This window comes from Tamandua tetradactyla, chromosome X (genome assembly GCF_023851605.1).
Source record: "Tamandua tetradactyla isolate mTamTet1 chromosome X, mTamTet1.pri, whole genome shotgun sequence".
Lineage (NCBI taxonomy): Eukaryota > Metazoa > Chordata > Mammalia > Pilosa > Myrmecophagidae > Tamandua > Tamandua tetradactyla.
The window spans coordinates 154,615,215-154,629,523 of record NC_135353.1 but is presented as its reverse complement, the minus strand read 5'-3'; the positions used below and the strand labels follow the sequence as shown (position 1 = coordinate 154,629,523).

The 14,309-nt window shown below is 45.8% G+C and overlaps 1 protein-coding gene across 7 annotated transcripts in view; it reads right to left on the bottom strand.

The window, feature by feature from the left end:
• Positions 1-14,309, bottom strand: part of MAP7D2 (MAP7 domain containing 2) — a 121,835-nt gene that overhangs the window by 51,906 nt on the left and 55,620 nt on the right. For 5 of the 7 annotated variants that reach the window (XM_077146733.1, XM_077146739.1, XM_077146737.1 and 2 more), the window contains exons 2-3: positions 6,995-7,072; positions 4,942-5,105 (exon numbers count right to left, since the gene is read on the bottom strand). In XM_077146733.1, coding sequence (XP_077002848.1) covers positions 4,942-5,105; positions 6,995-7,072 — 242 coding nt within the window. Of the gene's footprint in view, positions 1-4,941; positions 5,106-6,994; positions 7,073-7,790; positions 7,955-9,060; positions 9,234-14,309 lie in introns of those variants that run through there. The other 2 variants (XM_077146734.1, XM_077146735.1) reach the window with 2 other exon arrangements.

The following is a 14,309-nucleotide window of genomic DNA, read 5'->3' as shown; positions in this document are numbered from 1 at the left end:
ATGAATAACGGGCTGCTCACATGGAAAAATAATGAAATGTGACCCCACCATACAGCATACAAAAAAAAAAACAATAAGCATGTGATTAGAACAAATGTATGTCACAATTACAAGATGTTAGTAATAGGGTGATATATGCAGGAAAAAATACACCTAATGTAAATGATAGACTATAGTTAACAGTAATATCTTAATTTTCTTTCATCAATTATAACAAAGGTACCACACCAATGCTAAGTGTCAATAATAGAAGGGCATAAGGAACACGGGGTTTCTCTTTTAGGAGGTATGAAAATGTTCTAAAATTGATTGTGGTGATGAAAGCACAGCTTTGTGATTATACTGAAAGTCATTGTACACTTTGGCTGGATTGCATGGTGTGTGAATAAAAATGTTTAAACATACATATATATATATATATATATATATCTGCTTCTACCCCCAGTCCACTGAGCTGCTCCAAATTCCACCATTAAAGAACCATTCCTTTGGGCTTGCATATCCTTAGTAAAGTGTAGCTATGCCCTAGAGAAAGACACAATCACTTTGTATCATGCAGTGTTTTGGAAGAGGTGATGAAGAACAGGTGGTAAACAAGCACTCTGGCAAGGACACTTAAGGAATACAAAGAAGTCAGAAGTGGTAGATTAGCAGTGTCAAAGACAAAAACTGTCCACTTTACTCTTTTGTGAAAAGTTAGCAGTGCCTAGTGTGCTTATTTTTCTGTTGCTCCCTATGAGGGAATGAAAAGAATCCTGGGTTTGGAGTTGAGACTTATAATATTCAATTTCCAGCTCTGCCCCTTTTTAGCCCAATGACCTTGAGCTAATTATGTAACCTCCCTGGGCTTCAGGTTTCTCATCTATAAAATGGAGGTGGGGTGGGGGGTAATATTTACCTCCATCACCAGATCACTCTAGTTTCCAGGAGAATGACTAGCACAGTACCTGCCACAGTGAGCCCCTAACCAATGCTACCAATCTGAGTGTGAAGAGGATTACAAGCAGGGTAGTTTCAAGCCACAGCTCTCCAACTTCAATGTGCATCGGAATCACCTGGGGGGCCTATTAGACCACTGCTGGGGCTTATGCCCAGCATTTCTGACTCAATCTGGGGTGGTCCCTGAGAATCTGCGTTTCTCACAAGTTCCCAGGGGATGCAGATGTTGCTGTTTCTGGGACCACACTCTGAGAATCACTGTTTAAAGGAAATGCTAAGCATTATAGAGGGAAGGAGGGGAAGGAGTGAAGGTGAGGGAGAGGAAGAGGGAGAGTGGGGAGGAGAGAGCACGTTCAATCACATCAGAAAAATAGTATTAACAAATCTTATAGCTGTATACTGCACACTGAAACTCTTGCCAGGTTCTAGTTCTCCTGAGTATCCTCTGATGATCAATAGAGGATGGGAAAAGGAAGAGGCAAATCCTTGTCCTGAGAACATCCTCTATTAGGTGGGGTGTAGTGGGAGGAAAAAGAGGTCTCAACATCAGACAGACTTTAACCCAACCTGGGATGTCGAACACTCTGGCTCTAGATCTGCCTGGATGAGCTTGGACCAGAGTCACAACCAAGGTGACCTGCTGAGCTGCTCGAGCAGTATAAACGACCTTCGGCAGGACCTGGTCAAGCACTGACACCCAGCCAGCCATCTCTGGCAGGAGTAGTGGGTGGCTGTGCCTTCTTCACTGCCCTTGTAGCAGATGTGTTCGGATGATGACAGCAGGGCTCTGTGGGGGTGGGGGATAGTTGTTTCTCTCAACAAACGTGTCCACACCTGGCTGGGAGGTTGTGGAGGTGGCATGATGCCTGGCCAGCCAATGCCTCTCCACCCCACCCCCAGCAGCCAGCCCTCAGCTGAGTGTAGTTTTTAGTTTTGGTAAGTAAGTTCAGAAATTCCCCATTTCACACCCAGCCTAGTAGGTTTGTTAGGCATCAAGCAAGCAGAATATGAGGAGTTTTGACATGTCAAAATAACTTGCAGAGATTAAGATAGTCTTTGAACAAGGCCTTCTCTCCTAGCAATCTGGTAAGCCTGAGGAACACGGAGTCGACTGTTACAGAAATCACATTTTCCAGGGCCACTAGTCAGGAACCTACAGCCCCATGGCCAATGGAGAATAGTTGAGCATATTGTGTTGGCAGCCCTAGTCCACAATAGGCTATGTGAGCTTCTTCCAGAAGCTTGATTCTTGAGAGCTGTGTGGCATGTGAGGGTCAGAGAAACCCACCTTAGGGAGAAGGCAGCCTCCAGCAAGAGAATGAGCTTAAGGTCAGAGTCGCAGTAGTTCATAGGAAGCCCCCACTTCTCCCATGGGTTTGACCAGCCTCTACCCTTCCCAGCCCCTGAGAGTTCTGGGAGCCAGGCATGCTGGGGTGGCTACTTCTGCCTGGCAGACAAGGAGGCCTCATCCACAGGGATCTGAGGCTGTCATGGTAACTTTAGGGACAAGACAAGGCGGGAGAGCTAGAGGGTGAGGGGGTGGGGCTTCAAAAGGCTTCCCATGAGCTCCTAAATCCAGGACCCAGGGAGGTAGGACTTGGTGGGCAACACAGACAATTTCTGATAGTCTAGAGAAGCAAAATGGACTGCACAGGAGGAACAGTCTTCATGCAGAAGCTTTCCCTTCTCCCTGGTCCACAGAGACAGAATGTGACAAGAAGAACTTAAATCTGGCACTGAGAAGAGAATCAAGATTCTCCACAGAAAACTACCAAGCAGGCAGCAGCCCCAGAGCACACCAGTGAATCATGGGACAACCACAGAGGGTTTCCTTCAGAAAGGGGCTACTGAAGTGGAGACTTTGCCATCCTCCCCAAAGATAACCCATGCAAATGCCAAACAAATCTACCCAGGCTGAGGACTGCCACTGCCATCACTGATATAGTTAACAAGCCAGACTAGAGTATACAAAGTCCCAAAGCTACAACCAGGTCTCCCAGGGACCTGAGGGAAGGAGCAGGTGGCAGAAGGATGCTGCTGCTGCTCTGGGTTGCTACACAAACACAGCAGGCCCAGCGTTCAGCCCTGTCCTGCTGTGCCTGGGCAAGAAGGGAGGGAGTGTGGGGATGGCGGTTGGGAAGGGAGGGTAACCAGCCCAGTTTATATCTGTGCTTACAAAAGCAGAGCGAGAGGAGAATACAAAGTGAATAGAAAATTCTGTGGAAGCTAATATAATCAGCTCCATCAGGAATGGTCATCCTCTGGAATGACATTCCCTAATCTGAAGGAGAGAGAGGGAGAAGGGGAGCCTAACTGCTAAATTTAAAATGCCTCCAGCACTAACATTCCATAGAGAAAAATCATAGGCAAAGAGTGCCTCAAAGGCAGCAGCCCTGTGACAACATAGGCTGTGTCAGAGGCTCAGGAAATGTCTAATGTAACTTCGCAGTGCCCCTTCCCGGAAGCAGCAGTGTCAAGCTTTCTCCTTGAATCAGCAGTTCCGCAGGATGTCAGGAATCAAAATCAAGAGACCAGGGAGGAAGTGGAAAAAGTCTAAGTCACCAAGTAATGGAGGACATGAAGAAAGTGGGCGCATCCTGGGACTTAGGACAGCTACATACAGGTGGGGAAAGGAGGCGCACATCTCGAGCTGCCGAAATAGCCTATCCCACCCTGGTGTTCTTCTCAGTCTAGAGACCCTATGCTGTAATATCTTCTGGGCAGCTCCCTGTTGACCTTGCTTCGGCCAAGGTTAGCTGGAGAAACTCATGGAACCTAAACATTTCTTGGCCATTATCCTGTGCAACATCCTTTGCTGGGTACTTTCACAAGAGTCACCTCCTTCAACTCCCATAACAACCCTGGGAAGCAGGTGGTAGTATTTTCTGGTTTGGGCTGAGGAGACAGAGTTAGAAAGGTCACATGATTTTCCCTTGGTTACCAGCTGCTAGGTGGGAGGGCTGATTTGAACAAGCAGTGGATGAAGCCACAGCTGTCAGGCTGCTGCCAACAACAGGCTGAGGCCCTGGTTCAGACCCTCATTCAATAAGAAACCACCATTTAAATGGTCGCTTCTTGGGCAAAGATGGGTTTAATTGTGTGTATATGTGCCTCTGTATGTGTTTGTACACGTATGTGTGTATGTGTTTTTTAAATTAAAAAAAAAGGAAAGGTAAAGATAGCCACGATTTATATAAATTTCTTTGCATCCTACAGTGTTGGAGATTAACGAATGTATTGTTCATGCTGAAAGATGACTCATTATACCTCATGAATAAAAAATGATCATCACTTGATACAAGGTTATGATTTTACATCCTTAAAATATACTTGTTAAGAAAATCTATACCCCAAATATGCTTTCTAAATATATTTTCAAAGTTTAGTAATAAAGGACTCAGTAAGGGTAATTACGTGCTATTTCTTTTGTGTGTGTGTGTGCTATTTCTTTTTTAAAAGGTACCTGGTGAGAAAGGATGATTAAAGCAAGGAACTACATTAAAATTTAAACACACTAGCATCATTGTATTTGAAGGTAAACCATTCAACTTTCCAGCAGTGTCTCAGAAGCAGGTTATTCTCCCTCTAGCCTAAGTCTGCCCTAGAGCCCAGACAGCTGGCTGTGACCCCCAGCTATATATCTCTGAGCCTCTATTAACACCCCTCTCCTTAATTTAGAGTCAGAGAAGGTATGACTCCAAGGCCTGGCAAGAAGCCTTGGAGGCCACCACATCCAGCTTTGAATGCTTTGGTGACAAACAAATCGAGGCCCAGAAAGGCCAACGGGCTTGCCTAGGGTCACACAGCACATCAGCACCTGAGTTGAGTGGACAAGTCCCCTTGTTCTGATTTTAGTGCTGCCTCTGCTGTATGGTATCATGCTACTGAAAAGAAAACATGGAGAGCTACCAGAGAGAAGGTTCAGGAGCAGCTCTCCTACCCGAGAGCACTAAGCCCAGGGTGAGCCACCAAAAGGGCTCAGACCAGCTCCAGGGGCCTCACCTCCTCCTCCCGCAGCTTCTGTTTCCTCTTCTCTTCCACAGCTGCCCTCTTCTGGTCCTCCCGCTGGCGCTGCTCCTCCAGTTTTCGCCACCGCTCTTCAATTTGTTTTTCGTACTGGAGCTTGGCTCTTTTCTGTTTCTCCAGGATCTGCTGCTCCCGCGCAGCTGGGGAAACGAGAGCAGAAGTGTCACGACCTGAGCACTCCCCAACACTAGGATTATGGCCCAGACAAAGAAGCAAGAGCCGTGTTCCCAACCCTCGGAGCCTGGCTGGATAACCTAGGAGGCAGTGTCTGCACCGAAGCGTTCTGGGGATGGCCCCTCTGCCACTAGTGGGGTAACCCTGGGCATGCTAACTACATAATCTCTGTGCCTTGGTTTCCTCCTCTGTGAAGTGGGGATGGTCCCAGGTTGTGAAGACAAAACATGACCATGCACAGAAAGTGCACAGTAAGGGCGCTCACACGAGAGCCAGTATCATCGTGGCCTTTGTTAAGTCAGACTAAGGCCCAGTGGCTAAGCTGTACCCTGCATTGGGATAAATGACAGCCATTAAGTGTACATTCATTCAACAACATATGAACTGTGCATCAACCACACACTAGGTGCTGAGCTTGACAGTGGGGTCAAACACACCTGAGATGGGCCTTCCCCTCAAGACATCAACTAAAGGCCCTTCAGTCAGCCTGGCCAAGTAAGGGAAGGGCTCCCCATAGGAGGCAATGCCTGAACCAACCAGCCAAGGAAGGAGAGACTGGAGGTCAAGGGCACAGTGCATGCAAAGTCCTGACCCAAGAAAGCACCCAGGACAATGGCAAAGTGACATTATGAATACTTAAATAAGGACTGGAGCAAGGATGTAGGGATGAGAAGGGGGTACAGCCCTGGAGATCTTGGAGGCAGGTACAGCCTTGCCAGAGATGACTGCTGAAAGGTAAGGAAATTTGTGAGCTACTTTTTGGACTGTGAATACCTTGAAACTGGATGTGTCTATGGTATTTATGCCACAGACATCAACCATCACTACAAATCATGGCTTCTCTGCCCCTGGGAGAGCTGGTGGTTCAACATTTACCAGTACACCACAGCTTGCAGGCCACACTGGCATTTGAATTTTATCCTGAGAGCAACAGGGTATAATCCAAGGAGCTTAAGTGAAGGTGTGAGACTACACTTAGTGTGAATTGGAACAACCTTTCCAGAGAATAATTTGGAGATGTATATTAAAAGCCCTAAAAATGTCCATATCAACTTATTCCTCTTGAGGAGTTTATCTCAAAGAAAATTATGCAGTGGAGAAAGAGAAAGATGAAGGGGGAAGGGATAAGGGGAAGAGGGGGGGAGGGAAAGGAAAGGAGAGAGGGAAGGAAGGGGAGGGAAGGGAGAGGGGGAGGGGATGGACATCCCCCAAATCTTCATGGAAACCGGGTGAGTGGGAGAGCACAGAGCACATAGACAATTAGAGGGAAGACCTCTCTCTCGTTCCGGGAACCCAAGGAGTTTTAAGAAATGTCTGAAGCTTGAAAGACATTTGAAAACTCCCTCCTTCACCGTTATTTGTCTCAGCTCATGGGGAAACCACCCTGTGGCGAACATACTATACTTATGTCTATACACAGTTTTTTTGAACACAGGTTCCCATCCTAGCACAAGGAAGTGATTTTAGGGCCAATGTTCTTGATCCTCCCAAGGTTGGCCACCCGGGAGAGAAGTGAGCCTGTACAATGCACCCCTTAGGGTACTGGGGCCTGCCCAGGCTGTGGGCAGGGACTAGATCTCTTTCTTCGACATCAGGTCCCTAGCTCCCAGCCCAGTGCCTAGAACACAGCAGAGGTTCAGTGTTTGCTAAATGACAGCGTGAACTGTGATGAGAATTATGTAAAGTAATATTTGTAAATGTGCCAGTTGCAGTGTAAAGTTCACCCCCAATTCTTTGCATTCACCTAACGATTGTCTAGTTCTCTTCATTCACAAGCCCTGTCTGTGGATCTTCAGAAAAGACACAGCCACTTTTCTGCTCCCTTGGACCCAAACATTCAAAGTACACAACGTACCCAGGCATTTCTCTCTTTCTTCTCGTCTTTCCTTGGCTAGCCGTTGTCTCTCATCAGATTTTAGAAATCCATCCATGCCTACAAGAGAGAAAACATGACAGAAGAGCTCTTCAGAGAGGGCCACAGGTGGTCAGGAATGTGCTGAGTCTGGCCCATCACCTGTTACTTCACCTATCATTCCCCACCACATGGGGCCCGGACTCAGAGCTCAAGAACCAGCCACAGCTCCCACACTTGCCCACCAAACCCTGCTGGAGTGCCTTTCAGCCAGTCCTGGAGGCCCAAGCCCTTTTCCAATCCCCTTGTGCCCGGGTGTGGCCCCAGAAGGGTCGGAAAGCAGAAGGGCAATGTGCATAGATGTTCCTCAGGCCTCCACCAGCACCAGCTTCCAGGCCTGACACAGAAAAGCTGGGGGAGGGCAGAAGCACAAAGGTAGGCAAGGTCTTGGCTATCGGCTCTTCCATGGACACCATCCACTGTAATATCTGAAATGTGATATTACATTGGTGAGGGGCACATACAAGCTAGTGAGATGACCACCTTGAAATACAACACTTAGGCTCAATTTCAGGTCTGCCAAGTTTGCTCCAAAGTCAGTCTTATTATTTTAGAATCACAAAGATGACAGAAATATAATATACTCCTGTTCATATGTCCTTTAAATGTCTTTAATATCTATCTTAAACAAGATGAAACAAATGCAGCTCCTCCCAAAACGGAAGAGTCCTAGGGGCTCCACAGCTCCACCCAACCCCTGCAGGACCCTGAAGGCTTTATAAATCACAAATGAAGTTACCTTTGTGGTAGTTTTAGGATTAGAGATAATTTAGTGTACTCTTTTATAACTGGTTGGTCGTGAGTATCATCTCCATAATATTTAAGCAGCACATTCTGGGGAACTTGGCTTTAGCATTAGTATGGCCAAGTTCACCCTGCCAGCGTGGGTGCTCTCCTCCTTAGCCGTGCGCAAGCATGCTGACTTCATAGTCTGGCTCGCTGCCATGGTAACCCGCACTGCTCTCAGAGGCACTCCTGCAGCCACCCTGGGGAGGGGCGCTGAGCCTGGCCCTGCAGCGTGGGCAGTGGGAAGGCAGATGGAGGATGGACGTGCCGAATACAGAACTGTCATGAGTCTCCTTATGTGTTTGATTTCCCAGCCTGCATAATGTTTTGGGGAGAATAAAGCTCTAGAGAAAAATAGCTGGAAAACCAAGCCCAGGCTATAGGTGCCATTTTCCGTGTTCATTTTCAGTCAACTCTTCATCATTATGCTGCTACCAACAATATGAATGTAGTCAAGAATTTCAAGGCCCAACTCCTCAGCTCGTCGTTCCAAACTCTCCTCCCATCAAGGCCTTAGCCTGTCCTTTTCTCCCAGGCACTTGCCCACTCAGACAGCCTCTTCACCTGAATCACCCCCCTTCTTCCATCCCACCTCTCACTTAAACTCCTCCCACCCCTAAGACTCCAACCATTCCCCAGACCCCATGATGCTCTGTACTCACACTGTTCATGAAACTTTCTTTCCCTTTGAGTCTCTATTTGCCACTTCCCAGGTAGGCTACATGTGGCCTGACATGCCTTCCTTGTTTGTGGGTCTGCCCAGCTCTGTCCACTGGCCCTCACACACAATAGGCCTAAGGCCCACACATGATGCTCAGAGGAAGGCATGTGCTAAGGGGCAGGGGCGCTGCAAGATAAATACCCTTGTTCTCTTCTCTGAACACTTTCAGATTCTGGTCTCTACCTCAATATTATTAGGATTAATAATTAATTATTATAAATAAAATAAGATTAATGATTATTAAGAGTTAGTTCCATGTGACAAGCTACAAAGAAAAGCCCTATGCCATCCAGAGTTTGCGTCGCCACCCACACCATCTCCTTTGCCCAGGCAAGCCACAAACTTCACTCTGGATTGTCCACATCACTCTCTAGCTGTCACTGGGCCTGCCTCATATCTGAGGTGCAGCCTGAGAACTGCTGAAAGCATTTTTCAACAGAGGAAAGAAAAAAAAACTTAAGAGAAAAAAAGGGCCAAGCACATTTTCAACTAGCCACTTTACCTTGAGGTTTTACAAAGAGAAGGCTGTTTGTTCCACATACATGCATGATTTTTGGCTGCCCCCTTCTGGGCACAGGCAAGAGTCACACCTTCAAATGATCTTTTCTGAAAGCCTTCATATCATCAGGCTCAGAGACTTGTCAGCAGTAGCATCATAATAGGAGGTAACAATCGAGCAGTCACTAAGGGCCACGCTTGCATTTACTCCACCCAACAACCCAATGATGACCCTATTATGATCCTCATCTTATAGGTGTACAAACAGAGGCACAGAGAAGTTAAGTAATCTGTCCTAAGTCACACAGTGAGAAAGTAGATAAACCAAATTCCAACCCCAGAACCGGATTCCAGGACCCATGCTCTTCATTACTGCCTTTCTCTGAGGCTCTCTTGCCAAATAAGACCACTTAACACTTTATCTTACTGCCCATGAATGAAAGCTGTTACCCAGTAATGCTCACAGAAACAAATCCCATCCTAGATCCAGGAATGGGCCTGCACATTAGGAGGGCAGAAGTGAAAGGCCTGTCCTGTCTCATTAAAGAGATATTAATTGCTACTTTGAGCCAAGTGCTGGCCTGGGCTGGGCACAGATGTGGACACTGTCCAGGCAGGCTAATTATTTGGTTCCTCTTCCCATTGAAGTTTTGGAAATATTTGCTCAACTTTTTTTTTTTTTTTTTTTTTTAAGAGGCTGATGCTGGCTGCGGAAGGTAACCCTAGGCTTCCCCTCGCTGGTTCCAGGTGATTCAGCTCTGGCCCCACTGACCGGGTCCAAGGGGCCCAAAAAGCCCAATGTGGGTAATGTGGAATCATTTGTGCTGTACATACATGTAGCTATTTAAACTTAAGACAATCAAAATGAAATAAAATGTAAAACCCAGGTCTTCCATCACACTAGGCATATTTCAAGTACTCAGTGGCTCAATGGTTCCCTCAGTAGCCAGTGTTGAAAGTGAAGTCAGGCTCTTGTGATTCTCTCCCTTCACCCTTAGCTGTTCTGAGGCCGATGTGGCTAAGGAAGATCTGAGAGGTTCATTCAGGGCTGAGTTGGGGCCGGGCAAGGAAGGCTGACAGAGGGCCTCCTTCCTTCCTCCACACTGCACCAGCCTCTTTCTCCTTCAAAAGATTATCAAGCAAACATTTCTAGAACATCCATTTGAAGAGGAGCCAAATGATTAACTCACAGGTCTCCAGCTTTTACCATCTGATGCTGGATGTCCCTCCTCCTGAGACGAGGAAGGGGCAGAGCACAAACCAGATGGCCCCTATTTGCCAGGGGCCATGGACATGAGCAGTTGTTATCACTGCAGCAACACAGCCAGATTTCAACCAGATTCACAGACTCCAGGCAAGTGGGGACACCCTCTTGATATGGTATACTCAGAGGTAATGCTGAACTTTGTTCCAAAAGGAAGCCTTCTTCCTATATGGCCCCTAATCCTAAAATGTTTAGTTTTATCTACCAAATCATCCTTCCTCCTATACACCTTCCATTACATGGTGTTCTAGTTTGCTAGCTGCCGGAATGCAATATACCAGAAACAGAATGGCTTTTAAAAGGGAGAATTTAATGAGTTGCAAGTTTACAGTTCTAAGGCTGAGAAAATGTCCTGATTAAAACAAGTATATAGAAATGTCCAATCAAAGGCATCCAGGGAAAGATACCTTGGTTCAAGAAGGTCGATGAAGTTCAGGGTTTCTCTCTCAAGTGAGAAGGCACATGGCGAACACAGTCAGGGCTTCTCTCTCAGCTAGAAGGGCACATGGCGAATACGGGATCATCTGCTAGCTTTCTCTCCTGGTTTCTGGTTTCATGAAGCTCCCCGGGAGGCGTTTTCCTTCTTCATCTCCAAAGGTCACTGACTGGTGGACTCTCTGCTTTGTGGTGCTGCAGCATTCTCTGCTCTCTCTGAATCTCTCATTCTCCAAAATATTTCCTCTTTTATAGGACTTCAGAAACTAATCAAGACCCACTCAAATGGGTGGAGACATGTCACCCCCTAATCCAGTTTAATAACCATTCTTGACTAAATCACATCATCCAGGGACATGATCTGATTACAGTTTCAAATATACTGTATTGAATAGGGATTATTCTACCTTTATGGAATGGGATTTATATTAAAACATGGCTTTTCTTAGGGGGCATACTTCCTTTCAAACCAGCACACATGGGTACCTTTATCATCTCTCTCTCTTTTTTTTTTCAACCAGGGACCTGATTTTATCTTTGGGTCCATGAGAACAGATCAATGGCTACCAGTGGTTAGAGACAAGGTGCAAGAGGGAAGGGGGTAGCTACAAAAGGATAGCATGTGGGATCCTGGAGGGGATGTAACTGTTCTTCTTTATCTTGACTATAGCAACATCAATATCCTGGTTATGACAATGCACTAGAGCTTTACAAGGTGTTAGAATTTGTGGAAACAGGGTAAAAGGACCATGGGATCTCCGTATTATTTCTTAAAACTGCAAGTAAATCTACAATGATCTCAAAATAGAAAGTTAAATAAACAACAACAACATCAAAAACACCATACAACCTATGGCCAAAGTGTGGAGCCCTAGGAAAGACCCCAAAGACAGAGTGGGAGCAGGGCCACCGTCTGAGGTGCTGCATCCAGAGGATGAAGGGTGCCCATGTCAGAGGCACCCCTGCCCCATTACTGGTTCAATAATGCCTCCCAGAGCAACAGTACTGAGGCAAGCAGGCCCCACTGAAACCAAGACCCTTTCCTGGGCAAGTTAGCCCCACAGGAAAAGTGAATAAAACAAGGATAGTTAGCAGTCAAACAACTATTTTATAGCAACAGAGCAATATAAAAATCTCATACTTCACTGATTTGCTCTTATTCTGAATTCCCATTATCCTGGGGCTACAGTGATGCATTTTAAAAACTAATTAAAAAATGAATTTTATTAGCCTGAAGCACTCTACTAGAATATTAATAAGTTGATATTAGTCAATTATTCATGGTCCTGGTAAGAACCTTTATTGAAATACAGAATTTTTAGGGAAAGCCAGCTGTGTTTGACTTTTAAAAATTAATTGCGCTGAATGAATTTTAAAGTAACCTTCCCAATCATACTTTCATCCATGCAACGGCAATATCTGCAAAAAAAAAAAGAAAGGGAACCAGCAACCAAGAGCTCATCAAACAGGAAACCCAATGAGAGCCTTGTACCTCCTCTGGGAAGCCCTTCCTGGTTCCTTTGGCAGAACTGGTCATTCCCAACCCACCACGGCCTCACAGCCACTGATTCATTCCTGCTACTTGTGTACACTTCACAAAGGGGACTGTGGTGATCTTCCCCAGACCACTTCTTCTCAACCTTGGCTACCCAATGGCATCTCCTGGGGAGCTTTAAAAATTACAGTCTCAAAGGGTAAACTGAGCCTACTTATAATTATGTTTAAGAGTCACCCCCGGAGAACTTCTTTTGTTGCTCAGATGTGGCCTCTCTCTTTAAGCCAACTTGACAGGTGAACTCACTGCCCTACCCTCTACATGGTACATGACTCCCAGGGGTGTAAATCTCCCTGGCAACATGGGACAGAACTCCTGGGATGAGCCAGAACCCAGCATCATGGGATTGAGAAAGCCTTCTTGACGAAAAGAGGAAAGAGAGAAATGAGCCAAAATAAATTCTTAGTGGCTGAGAGATTTCAAACAGAACAGAGAGGTTATCCTGGAGGTTAGTCTTACGTATTATATGGATATCCTTTTTTAGTTTATGTTGTATTGGAGTGGCTAGAGGGATGTACCTGAAACTGTTGAACTGGGTTGCAATAGCCTTGATTCTTGAACAATACTGTATAACTATACAGCTTTTACAATGTGACTGTGCAACTGTGAAAACCTTTTATCTAATGTTCCTTTTACCGAGAACATGGACAGATGATTAAAAATATATGGATAAAAAATAAATAAATAATAGGGGGGATAAGGGTAAAATAAATTGGGTAGATGGAAATACTAGTGGTCAATGAGCGGGAGAGTTAAGGGGTATGGGATGTATGAGTTTTCTCTTTTTTCTTTTTATTTCTTTTTCTGGAGTGATGCAAATGTTCTAAAAATGATCATGGTGATGAATACACAACTATGTGATGATATTGTAAGCCACTGATTGTACACCATGTATGAACTGCATATGTGTGAAGATCTGTCAATAAAAATATTTTTAAAAATTAGAGTCTCGTGGGCGAACCACGGTGGCTCAACAGGCAGAGTTCTCGCCTGCTATGCCAGAGACCCAGGTTCAATTCCTGGTGCCTGCCCATGCAAAAAATAAAAATAAAAAAATTAGAGTCTCACTTAACTGGCCTGAAATTTGATGTGAAGCCAGGGTTGAGGTTCTCCTACCTGATCACGTATCAGAATTACCTGCAGGGCTTGGGAAAACAAACTGCTGCTTTTCTAACTCACTCCCTGATGATGCCATTGGTCCTGGGACAGCATTTTGAGAATCACTGTCCTAGCCTATGCTGCTTCTAGCTGGCAAGGGGCTCCCTTTGGCTCTTTGGACATCCAAAGCCCAGCATAATGTGGGGCCCACAGAAGGGATGAAAACCACACGCCCCCACCCCACTGAATCTCCCTTTACTGCGGGTGTTATTGACTCATGTGCTACTGTCTGAACCTGTTCATTTGCCCCCCGCCCTCTAAGTTCTTGTCTAATCTCCAATACCCAGTACCTCACACATGGGGAGGTAGTCAAATACTTGCTGAAAGAACACCCATGAATATTATGCCCCATTCATGGAAATATCCCCATCTGTAGGGCATTTTAACCTCATACCAGAAATGTCTATTAAAACAACCAACATTTTTGGCATCTTTTTACCTATTAACCTGCTAGAGTTTTATGGAGGGGATTTGAAGACAGGAAGGCAGCTTGCCCTACTGCTTCCCACGGCCCAGCACACACACATGCATAAACACACAAACACAGACACACACACACGCATGTACACACTGAAGTAGAAATGAATCTTTCCTCTAAATCCCATCAGTATTCTGCCTCTCACAGCCTTTTCCACTCTAATTTGCATTGGAGTCCTGCTCTCTCCTCAGGGTCTTCCTCAAGTGTTTGTTTGAAACACAGGAAGCTCCTCCCTCAGCCCTGTCTCACTTGCCCCCTTTCCATGTGATCTATCAGGATAGAAGCTTCTTAGGGGCAGGGTCTATGTCCCATTTGTTCTTGTAGCCACCAAAAGGCCTAACACAGTACTTTGTACACAGCAAA